Below are 12,406 nucleotides of genomic sequence, written 5' to 3'. Positions count from 1 at the left end.
AAAATGTTAATAGTAGCTGACTGCTAATTACTATTGGGATATCTGTTGTATATTGAACTCTTACTACTTCACCTGTATAGACTCCATGTGTTTGTTCTCTAGCTTAGACTAAGATCAATAAAAGAAATCGCTGATGAGAAAATTGCATGTAATGTTCAGCCGAGGCTAGTGGAAAGACTGGCACTCATGTTGAGCTTGTCCTTAAAATCAGGTTATCATTAAATCAGCTTGTTAGACAGGACACATTCTTGAAATCATTGCCTACAATAATAGGCTACCCTTCAGGTGAGAGTCAGAAACGCACACACATAACCTACTGCTAAAAGATACTTGTTGCATTGGTAGATGTGAATCTCTTAAGGTGATTCGTGCGTGCAACATCCAGCAACACCATCGTGAAAAGACTTATATCTTTTGCAGTGTTATTTTCAGAAGTTTCAGAAATCTGTTTCACATAAAACAAATCTGGAATCAATAATAAACTAACTGTAGTACTTAACACAATGCATGGATCATTTCTAACAAGCCAGGAGTTCAGTTTTTGTGTTTTCCTCCACATCAAAGCAAAAGAAAAACGAAAAGACAGACCTAGAAGGCAAACAGGTGAGTAGACAGACAGATTTCAACTCCTGTTCATTCAGTATTTATATACCTGCTGAGTCAGAGGCTATTTTTATATCTCTGCTTATACCCTCCTCCTTCTTTCCTTCCCCTAATCAATGCCTTCCTCTTTCACCACCCGCCTGCTGCCTTCAGTGGATGACCTTTATGATGCCTGTAAGCGTTTCCACCATCAAAAAAGATGCATTAAATCATTAAACTTAAATTATTAAATAATATGGTATTAGAGAGTAATATGGTATCATGGTATTAGAGAGTAATATGGTATTATGGTATTAGAGAGTCAGATTGTGGCCTGTTTGATATACATTTATGCCTGTATTTGACACAGTATTCATTAATTATCATTTTGTAGTTCAGTATTTTAAGTTAAGTGCTCCCTAATAAACAATGCTACTTATAATTGTATGACTGCAAGTCATTAATTCAGATAACTACCAAATACTTATTGCTTAATGCCCAGTGTCTTTAAATTTTCCAAAAACAAAATTAGCACAAAACAACTAAAGAATAATCTCATGTGGTGATATTTTTAGGTGAATATATTTACAATCAATGGGCTGATAAATGTGCTAATATTTCAGCACTAAGAGCATCTACGACAACATTGAGCTCTCTTTTTAAAGGACACCTCATGTGAAAAACAATCAAAACGAAAAAATTTAAAGTATTTACCTCAAATGTTATGCAGACGATACTCAACTATACCTCTCAAGTTAGCCAGATTTTAACAATATTGTTGTTAATTGTTATTATTTTTATTATAAAAAATAAATAAATAAAAACAATAAATCTTAACAATTGTTCAATATAATTTAATTTATGTTTTTTTGATATTAGACATTTTTGATTCATGTCAATACTAGTTTCACAGACACTTGGCATCTTAACAAATACAATAATACCAAGGCAGTATACTGTATAAAAAAATAGCTGTAAATGGGCAACTTAATTTCTCCCCTTGTTGCTTATTCACTTTAAACAAGCCACTATAGATGTTTAAGGACTGTAAAAGCCCAGTAGCTTTATTGATAACCCATCAGACTCCCCTGGGGTGAACTCAAAACTACATCACACATTTTCTAAATACCTTTTAAATCAGAGAGTGTTTTTAAGGCTTTGGGCATCCCTTTTTCTGACAACCTGAGATTAAAGACAAAAGACAAAAAACTAAAAGTGATGGATCACCCTGCTGTCAGAGCCGGGTTGTCTAAACTGTAATTCTCCACATAGTTCAGGTCTTCATTGTTACAAACATGCTGTTTTTTTTGTTTTTTTTGTTTGTTTTTTTTGTTGTTTTTTTTTCATATTGAACTTTTTTTTATTTCTATCTCAATATGGGTATAAATTTTACCTGCTTGCAGTTTCAAAAGTACCAGATGGATAAAGCTACTTTTTATAACTATCACTAACATGGGGTGTGAAATGTAAAACTTTGGTTAAAAATTTCTCGTGGATATATTTTGAATATTTAGCACACTTTCCTCAGATTTAATTTTCTTCACATCATGTAACACAAAGTTATATGTAGTTGTTACCAATATGTTTGTGTGAAATCTAGACGTAAAATCTAAATGTTAAATTTAAATGCTAAATCTAATGTTGAATCTTTAAATCTGAATCTTAAATTTAAATGGAACTTTCTAAATTTAATTTGGATTTAACATTTTTATATACATATAAACCTATTGTTAACAATTGCAAATAGCATGTTGTTATATATGAAAGAAATGAGGATGATGAGCTTAATATCAGCTAGAAAATTATTACTGAATTTTAAAATATGACACCCCATATATTAATTGGTTCTAATCTCAGAAGGACCAACAAAAATGTCATCCCGTTCTCTCCTTATGAGAAATGACTGGATATGAAAAAGTAATGACGAATCATTCTTGGCATTTGAATTAATATCAGCATTAATGTTGCGATAAAGCTATTAAGGGGAAAAGGGATCAACCCCGGCCCTGTAATCACTTAAAAATGTCTCACTTTATACTAAACATTTTAGTACACACACCTCAGTCTTTTATGGAATGTAAAACTCTGTAGGGATTAGTCTATTCTCTGGAATGTTGTTCATCAGGCCCATCGAAACACACACAAATGCAGACACACACACACTTCTACCTCACCCAGTTGACATCATTAGCAGAGGCAACACCCGACTATTTCACAAACACCTTCATAACTCCAGCTGAGGTGTTCTGGGGTGAAGGGAAATTTTGGAATGATGATTGTTTATTTGTTTATTGTTTACTCTCTTACAGAAAAAAAATAGTTTTGCACGTGTACATGTGTGGCATTACTGTGGGGCTGACACAGTCTGCCTTTAGAAATGGGCTCTGTTTGGAAGTTCGTTGATTCAGTTCTCTGCACATGACGGAAATCAATAATTAATACAATTATTCTCCAGCCTTACTAACGTACACTTAGGGTGTGCTTATAGGTAAGGCACTTAAACGCCAGCGGAAAAATGTGGTTCAACTGGCCAGCTCCCAGCTAACTGAAACAAAATGCAAATCTTCCCAATCATTTTTTGAGATTAAACTCAATGATGTTAAAATGACAAAAGGAAGATCAGATACGTGTTTTTATTCCACATTAAACTAAATGTGCCATATTAACACATGCAAAATGCAACCAAAAGGCATAATTTGGCATCAATTGTTGCATTATGTGAAGTTTTTCAGAATCAGAATCGGAATTAGAAATAAAGATGGTTTATTGATCCCTGGGGGGAAACTGCGGTATATAGTCAAACTTTTCAACACAGCATCATTTACCACATCATAGCCTAGGGGTTGGCGATCTTTGATAAATGCTCTCTCTGGGGCTGCAAAACATATTTGAGCCTCATAATTAAAGTAACACAGCCTATTAAATCTAAATTACTCAACATAACTAACAGGACTAAATATCTACAGCTAGCCTTGTTAGGGAGACTTAAGATGAACCACTGCTATAAAGGTCTGGCAAAATTTAGAGTTAAAGGCCACAGGTCATACATGTATGCCGTACGTTTTGGTTGACAACATGTTAAAATATTCTTTTTATTTGGTGTATAGGCTACACATTTATACAGTCTGAGAATGTATGAATCGCTTTAGACCTACAATGACAGATTAAAAAATAACCATTATAAATTTCCATATGATTTTTTTGTCAAAGCCACAGGGAGCCATGGGGAGTCACTGGAGTGGGGCTAAAGAGCTGCATGAGGCTCCGCTGCCGTAGATGCCTTCGCCTGGCCTAGCCTATTATCTACATATAGCAGAATAATGTCATGGTATTAGCTGTATTTTTACATACTCTACGAATGTGTGGCCATGTGTTTGTTATACTTCCATAATATTTGCTTGCAGCATCATGATAAAAAAAAGTTTGAGTGAAGCAAAATTCAATTTTCATTTAAAGCATCATGCCAGCCTTCAAGGAATAGTTTGAGATTTGTAAATAAACGTATTCCCTCTTCAGTGGAGAGCCAGAAGAGAGGATTGATACCACTCTCATACCTGTTGGGTGAGGTATACAGGTACAGTCAGCTGCTTTCGGAATAGCTTAGCAAAAAGACCGGAATCAGGCTCGCCAAGTTAAATGTTATATCTTGTTTAATCTGCACAAAAAAACAAAGTGTAAAAAGGCCACCCTGTGCTATTTCTTGGCTGGGACCGGGAAAAAATATCCTGGTACAATACACCCTAAAAAACAGTAAAAGGTTGTTTCTACGCTTCAGTTTTTGTACAGATGAAACATATAACAGAATGTGTTAATGAGGGAGCTTTGAGGGTGGTGGAAGATGGATTTTATTACTTTTGGACTGAGCCTAGCGAGCTATGTCTTCCTGTTTCCAGGCTTCTGGGTAGCTAGGATAACCAATTAGTGCTTGTAGCCTTATATTTAAGAAAACAGATTTTTGAGTGGTATCAATCTTCTCAAATGATCTGCACAAGAAAGCAAATAAGCACTTTTTCCTGAAGGGTCAAACTTTAACCTCATTTTTCCAGCTTAGGGATCCTAATCATACTCAATGAGAGGAAACCACAAAATAGTTGCATGATCAAATGTTTCTTGTCTTATTGTAACAGTAACTGCATTGACACTTACCTAATTCCTCACAAAATCATACAAAATCTCAAAAGCCTTTGTTGAAGAGGATTTTTTAGACAAAATCTTCACTACACTACTTACACTCAGGTGAGAAAGATTGAAGTTATTCAGCTATATACACCGGGCCCTACAACAAATTATTATGAATGCAACTATGTACTGTGATTGGCTAGTACCCGTCACATTGACGCACCAAGGTTGGATAAAGGCAAAAAAAGTAAAGGTTAGGGTTAATCTTGGATATTCTTTAAGATTGCATTGGTATGTCAATTACAAAATATTAACAAATGTTGACATATTATTTTCCATTTTAAGCAAAGAAAGAGCTGCTGAATGCACAGAGTGTACATACACCTTAAAGGATTGCCGACTAGACCTGTTTGTGTTTATGTCATATTTCAATGTTGCTACAACGCCCAGGGATAACACGAGGGGTGTAATCAGCCCCATTGGCTATTTCACCCGCAGTTGCAAATAGCATTGTTGGCTACAGACACCTGGGTGCAAAAACCACCTGCTTAAAATTTTTTGCAAACTGTGTGTTTGGTCGAATGAGTGTGGTCATTTTCTGATTCCTTACAGAACAGAATTTCATATTATTTTCTTTCTACACCTTACTGCCTCCGCCAAGAAGCTTTGTTTCCAGTTTGGTTTGATAATCTCTTTGTTAGCAGAATTCTGAAAAACTACTTGCCTGAATTTCCTGACACTTGGTGAAAGGGTGTCGCATGGGACAAGGAAAAAAAGGTTCAATTTTGAAAGCAAATCCGAATACTGGACTCAGAATTATGCCGGTCCAGTCAGATTTGGCGGTTCAATACAAATATTTGATGATTTGTTTTGTTTTCCATACGAAGTTTCAAAGTCTGAAATATAAGTTTATACTGACACATGTAAACTTATGTCACTCAAACGTTGTCGTCGGCCTTCTGGTCACATTCCAGGTCAACAACTATGATCGGCTCGAGTATGTGTCTGGTCAAATCGTCTGCTTTAGGAATATGAAACAGCAGGAGGGAAACTGGCTATTCTGAGAGTTATACACACACACACACACTTAATAATCTCCAAGAGACAAAGATGGGGTTAAAAGGACGACCAGTACAGCTTTTGATAGTTACACCTAAGTGACTCATTGATGTCTTTGTGGGTAAGGGTGGGGCTGCAGGCGTGTGCAGGGAGAGGTTTGTGGAGGTACAGGTGAGACAGGTGGACGTCACAGTGACAGTTTGTCTGGATTTTTAATCAGCAGCAACATCTAACATCTCTGCATAAAGACATCAACACCCGGCCGAGGTAAGACTGTCAGAGGTTAATATGGATTTAAAGAAAAAAACGATTTGATTGTATGGATTCAGATTTTGTGTTTCTTGAGTTTTAAAGACTGGATTTAAATATGATGACATAACAGGAGTTATTATTCATTGGTATTTACGGTTTTTAACAGTATGTGTAGCCATGAGTGTAGCCCCAAGGACATGCAGCTCTTGTTCAGTGGCTTGGACTCTGGTATTTCTAGCTTTAAAGTGAACGTGCCCTTCAGCTGAACTACTTTTAGGAGGTTAACCTCCTGGTGAATGTATGTGCGTGTGTCTTGTTATGCTGCAGACAGTGATACTGCATTTTTAACGAGAGAGTGTCGGCTATCAAATATTTTGACTGCACTTCACAAAAACAAATTGAAGATGTAACTGTAATGGACTTGAATAGTAGTAACTGCAGTAGTAATAAAGTTGTTGTAGTAGTTTTTGCAGCATTTCTGGCAGAGGCAGCTCTATAATCGGATATCACTTGGGTCACTTGGATAAAATATGTTTTGTTTGTTCGATACTGTCAGATTTCTTCAGTATACTAATTTATTCTTACCAACATCTTTGAAATGTATATTTAAAATATAATGCAGAAATTGTGCACATTTCTTATTTTATTAACTCTATTGACGTATACATTATTTGAACATTGTAACATAATACATAAGTTTATATTTCTGAAACTTTACATTCTAGTTTTGTGCATTGTAATGTTGCACAATGCACGTTTCTATATTTTTCACACACTTTCCATATTCAGCACATTATATACGTTTTATTTTCTTAATATTTTACACACTAGTGTTAAACAATGCATCTGTTTTATTTCATATTTACATAATTATTTCTACTTTATTAGTTCCACATGCTTTACACTGAACAAATTGTAAACAAACTGTAACAAATTACATTTTCCACCCCAGAGATCAATAAATATTTTCGATTGAGTGGAGGAAGGGTGTTATGCCGTGCATAAAACCAATGACATGTGACTGTCTCTTTCTAAGGGTGGTGCCCAAAATGTCAAGTTCAGGGAGAGGCAAGGCGACACTGCGAATTAAGAAAAGCTCCTCTTCAAAACAAACATCATTCTTTCAGAGCATCAGAGCGTTTACCACAAACTCACTCAGAGATCTGACTGAATCTGATATTTGATTGACTTTTTAAAAATCTGTTTAGTTTGACATCTCATTCAAACGTTGGTGAGAATTTGAGCAAAATGTTTGTACTAAAAATGGTTTGGTGTTTTTCGTTATATACTGGATATAAAAGAAGAGCTGTAGTCACATGAATAACACAAAGAAAAAGAGCACAATGTCTAAACTGACTGTGAGTTTTAACCTTATATACGTTGTGATGGTATAGATAATAATGTAACGTAAATATACTGCCCAGCATTGTGGGCTGAATCTTTATTTTGGGGGGATTTTCTGAGTGTGTTTTTTTGTTTTGTTTTGTTTTTATTTTGTTTTTTGAGGTCAACTCAGAATTGAGGTCAGATTTATAATAGCAGACTTTCGGTTGAACTCTTGAGCTCTGAATGAGTTAAACTTACGCCCAACAGCTGTTGGATTATTTCCATATCTTAAGTGACAGTGAGCGGTCTATCGGGTAATTTCCACTAATTTCCACTAAATTACCCCCTGCCTTCATCAGCTGCTCATTAAAACACATCAGGAAGGTTAACATGATGAGAATATTACTCTCACTCTCTCGAAAACACACACACACACACACAGACACACACACACACACACACACACACAAAAAGACACAAAGGGAGAGTCAGGTTTGACCAGCACAGACGCTACATACAGTTAGGCCACACCTATAGTTGTGTCTCAGGGTGTTCACTTGCCTCGAGGTTAGCATCAGAAAGAGCGAGCTTCACTGAACTCAACATCGTTTCTCTGGCAAACTACATTATAACATCAGTTAATCACCTAAAAGTCTAAACTGGCAGGAGTACATTTCATAGTCTTAACTCATGTACTTGCTTTGGGATGTTTTTTTGAGTTCGTCACCAGAATATATCAGATGACAGAGATGGCAGTTATACTTCATACCTGGATTTTTACTGGGCCAGATGTCTAGATCAGTCACACCCACGGCTGTTCATCATTTAAAAAATTCCAATGCCAGCACCCTCAAGGCCCAAACAAATCGTCATCAAAGAGCGAGTGGCGAAGAATGCTGTCTGTTTCATCTCCTAACGTTGCCAATGTTAAAGACAAAAAGTTGAACACACAGCAAAGACTACAACCAACTAGCATGTCTGTTCTGCTCCTGCATGAGAGGAAATAACTCATCCCAGCAGGCGGCGATAGTCTGTGTTTGTCATTCAAAAAGGGATATTCGATGACCGACAGGACGGATTCAGGATGAATGTTAACAACAAAACCCAATGTTGAGAGAACAAATGACATGACGGTGTGCTAGAAAACAATAACACAAATAATTACAAGCAGTTTCTGCAAAAGACCCCAGTGGCTAAAAAAATAATCATACCCAATAAAACAAGTGTTTAGATCTTGTTTATCCATTTGTTGGAGTTCCTTACTTATATTTTTCTTCTGTTGAGCTCAGCTGAACTGCCAATCAGACTGATTTCATTCACTAACTTGTTTTGCCATCCGTGATGCAAAAACAGTCAACAAGTGCCGACAACAGACAATGGTGCAGGAAACACCGAAAAAATATAGGGCGACAGATGTTTATCAACGGCCCAACATTGACAAATGGCTAACAGACACCAGGGACATAAATTGGCCGTGTCCGTTCTATATTTTTAACTTATCCACTTGAGTTGAGATGCTTCTGTCACCAGAATAAGAATGATGGGAGTTATACTTCACTACTGTCTCATTAGCTGGGCCAGTTTCAGTCGCAGCCAGGGATTTTCTACTTTATTCAACAACCATCATACAAATGTAAGCATTTACTTGCACAAAATGCCATCAACACTCCTTGTCATTCAAACGATTTTTATACAAAAACATATAGAAATTGTTCAAACAGCTGCAAACAGATTCTATGGGTTGTAGCTGCTGCAGCACTGAGCCGATAACATGCAAGCAAAACCCTACAAAAATCATCATTTCTTCTGAGTTTTTCTGAAATCTGGGTACAAAAAAGATACAATTTAAGCATAGTTTGACTGAAGAAGTTTTGATTACTACGTGCTACTTGGAATGGCTATGGTTCAGGGGGTAGACTGGTCCGATCCCCTGCTCCTCCAATTCTGATGCCAAAGTATCCTTGGGCTTGATACTGATCCCCAAATTGTGAGTGCGTGTAGTTGATGAGCAGGTGGCACCTTGTATGGTAGCCTCTGCCACCAATTTAATTCATGTGAACATGTTAAAATGGGTGGCATGTTGTGGTGACAGAAGCTCAGTCCATAGGGTCTTGGCTTGAGAACCGGAGGGTTGCCAAGATGCCAGTTCACCACTTTGGCACAGAGTCTTTAAACAAAAACAATCCCCGTCCATATGAGCGTTTTAGCTGCTCTAATCTCCATCCATACTAACACTCCTTAAAATGCATATCACATGACCATTCAGGCATACTGTGCAAGCGTGAGCCGGTGTTCCTGGTTTCCCACCAGGGATACTGACAACAATCATCCATAATGCATCACTTTTGACTGAATATGTGCCAGTACGAGATGATAGACATTTTTGTCACAGCACTAACGTATGTTCTAGGTCAGTCTTTGGCTCTATATAATGACAGGAAGCAGCATCACATTTGTCTCATACGGGGGAGAGAGAATGAGAAAGTGTTGTTACAGTGCTGACAAAGATCTTCTATAGGGTTTCGGTTTATTTTGTCTTTACTGCTGATGTAAAAGAAAAACCATGCTGTAATAATATTTTTCTGTGCTCTTTGTCTGCAGCACAATGGCTCAAAGACAACCAACCATCCCTCCGCCCTACCAAGGTAAACCTGAACACACTGTGCTCACACACACCTTCACCATCACCATCATCATCATCATCATCATCATCATCATCACCATCATCATCATCATCATAACAGTGGCTCATTAACTAGTCTTTGTCTCTCCTCCTCTGTCTTTCTCTTGCTTGTCCAGGTGACCAGGGTGCGGGTAACGTGGCAGTTTACAACACTCACCCTCCATTCCCCACAAAAGAGACCGCAAATGAGCCATCAGGTAGATTCACACGTAATGTTACACGTCCTAGAAACGCATATCTAACACCTGTCTCTAGTACAAAGCTAATTAAGCTCGTCCGTCTTGTCCTCTCATCCTCTTTCTCTCCATTTCCGACACTCCTTCCTTTATTCTCTCCCTCCATCAGTGTTCACCAGCGGAGGAGGAAACCTCAATGCGGGTTTCGAAACTGGAGATGGCAAAAAGAGGTTTGTGAGCTATGACAGGGCGCTGGGTGATTCTCCCGGCATGACGACCTGCAGCTCCTGCCAGCAGCAGGTGATGACCAACGTCACCTATAAAGCAGGGACGTACGCCTGGCTGATGTGCTTACTCTTCATCTGCTGCGGGTGAGTGTGCGCGTCAGAGCGCTTCCTTTTTGGCATGGCCACACTGACGAGGTTAACCTCCAGCAAAACAATCATCTATTTTGATTCATCTATTTTAGTCTGTCTTTTAATTTATTCTGTCTTGATTGTGTTTAAATCTATTATTAGGGGTTGCCAGAGTATCGGCCTGGCGATTTTTGGGGGCTGACATTTGGCATTTTGCATTTTGGTTTTTTTTTTTTTGTATTAATTAAAAAGTGCAAAGAAAGGTCCACAAAGGAGGCACTTATACTTTGTAAAACCTCAGGTAGCTATTTTTATTTATTAATTTTTAAGTTTCACTTGACTTTATTAAGTTGCTGGTAACTTGCTGTGTATGATGTTGAATGTCTCAGTTTTGATTAAACATTTTCAAAAGGCATTTAAATAAAGTCTGTTTGATAGTTTGATATATTCCAAATTCTAAATATTGACACAAAGACTTTCATTTTTATTGTAAATTCATATTGGCTCTAAATATCTGTTATTGATCTCATTAACAACTAAAAATCACTAACTATTATTACTTTTATTTCCACATTTGTAGTTGAATTTATTCTTATTGGTATGGGTTGTTATTGTTATTTTTGTTTGATAATAGCTTTATCTCTATTTGTCATTATCATCTGTCGTCCAGTTAATATGATTAAAAATATCTCTTGTTTAATTCTGCTTTCAGGTTTGTCTGGCCTTAGTTTGGCATTATTGTTTGGCTTTTATAGTCATATGGCCTCTGCAAGAAAGCTTTTTTGCTTCTGCTTTGCCTTGTTTGCCAAAGCACTTTGTAAACGCTGTTTTTAACAGGTACATACAATATAAATAAAGCTATTCTTCTTATTATTATTATGATCCTGTCTCTGCACAAGGACTTTGTTTTAACACTAGGAAGAGTCTTGCTTTCTTATGAAGATTTAGTCCTCACCCACATCCAATCATTTCTGTAAAACCCCTAAAAAAAGTGAACAATAAAGGATTGAAAAGCCAAATGCATAAAATTCAAAACAAAGCAAATTCTTTCATATAGCTACATGACACTAACTGCGTGTGTGTTTCTGTGTGTTTTGCAGGTTAGTCCTGTGCTGCTGCCTGATTCCCTTCTTCATGAACAGGTTCAAGGATGCCTGGCACACGTGCCCCCGCTGCAACAAAGTGCTGCACGTTGAAAAGAGACAATGCTGTAAATGACGAACATGAGGGCAGAAACTGAACCATAGAAATAAGAAATTACACTGTGTTACCTTTGTCTTATCAGCTGCACCATTTTCACGAAACTGACAGAGAAAGGTCACAGTTCAAAAGCATCTTGTTTTTATGGATAAGCCGTTACAATGGACGCAGTAAAAATCAAACATCATATTATTAGCAAACAGACTGGTAGTCATTGTGTTGTCGAAGTTTAAATATTATTATATTGCTCTTTTGTTTGTTTGTTTTTAAAGCTCTGGCAGATTAAATCAAACACACACCATGCACTTTTTGGTAGCCGTTTTTTTTTTCTCCCCATACCAGCAGAAAAAAATCTTTCCTTATTATCTTTTCTGAAACTTCTGCAAACATTTTGTTAAAAATGAAGGCTTGTAAATAAATTTGATCAAATACTTCACGTGTCAAGGTATCGTTCTTCGGAATTTTGCTGTTCAGAACATAACTGAGAGTATTTGAGACTCTGTGCACAACCCTGCACACTGTGGATTAATGCACTGAAAAAGCATCACCAAGAACAGACGGGAAGGAGCCAGCAGCAGAAGAGTGCAGTACCAGTGTTGCCAACTTTCTCATGACTTTTTAGACCCTCTTAACTTGGTACCTATACTTCTCCT

General features: G+C 37.1%; 1 protein-coding gene and 1 long non-coding RNA gene across 2 annotated transcripts in view; one reads left to right on the top strand and one right to left on the bottom strand.

Moving 5' to 3' along the window:
* LOC121956166 overlaps positions 1 to 12,406 on the bottom strand; it is a 33,451-nt gene that overhangs the window by 2,088 nt on the left and 18,957 nt on the right. The gene's annotated exons all lie outside the window — the stretch shown is intronic.
* LOC121956165 (cell death-inducing p53-target protein 1-like) lies at positions 5,921 to 12,184 on the top strand. Its single transcript, XM_042504289.1, has 5 exons — positions 5,921 to 6,027; positions 9,940 to 9,983; positions 10,138 to 10,218; positions 10,367 to 10,568; positions 11,654 to 12,184. Exons 2-5 carry the CDS (start codon positions 9,944 to 9,946, stop codon positions 11,769 to 11,771), a joined length of 441 nt encoding a protein of 146 aa, XP_042360223.1. The 5' UTR covers positions 5,921 to 6,027; positions 9,940 to 9,943; the 3' UTR covers positions 11,772 to 12,184.

The sequence above is a fragment of the Plectropomus leopardus genome, chromosome 17 (assembly GCF_008729295.1).
Source record: "Plectropomus leopardus isolate mb chromosome 17, YSFRI_Pleo_2.0, whole genome shotgun sequence".
NCBI lineage: Eukaryota > Metazoa > Chordata > Actinopteri > Perciformes > Serranidae > Plectropomus > Plectropomus leopardus.
Note: the sequence above shows the minus strand (reverse complement) of the source record. Positions and strands in the feature narration are given on the sequence as shown.

Excerpts from the sequence above, each read along its gene's own strand:
- LOC121956165 (XM_042504289.1), top strand. The coding sequence starts at position 9,944 with ATGGCTCAAAGACAACCAACCATCCCTCCGCCCTACCAAG. Across the intron at positions 10,219-10,366 it reads GACCGCAAATGAGCCATCAG|TGTTCACCAGCGGAGGAGGA; the intron begins GTAGATTCACAC and ends TCCCTCCATCAG. Across the intron at positions 10,569-11,653 it reads TTACTCTTCATCTGCTGCGG|GTTAGTCCTGTGCTGCTGCC; the intron begins GTGAGTGTGCGC and ends TGTGTTTTGCAG.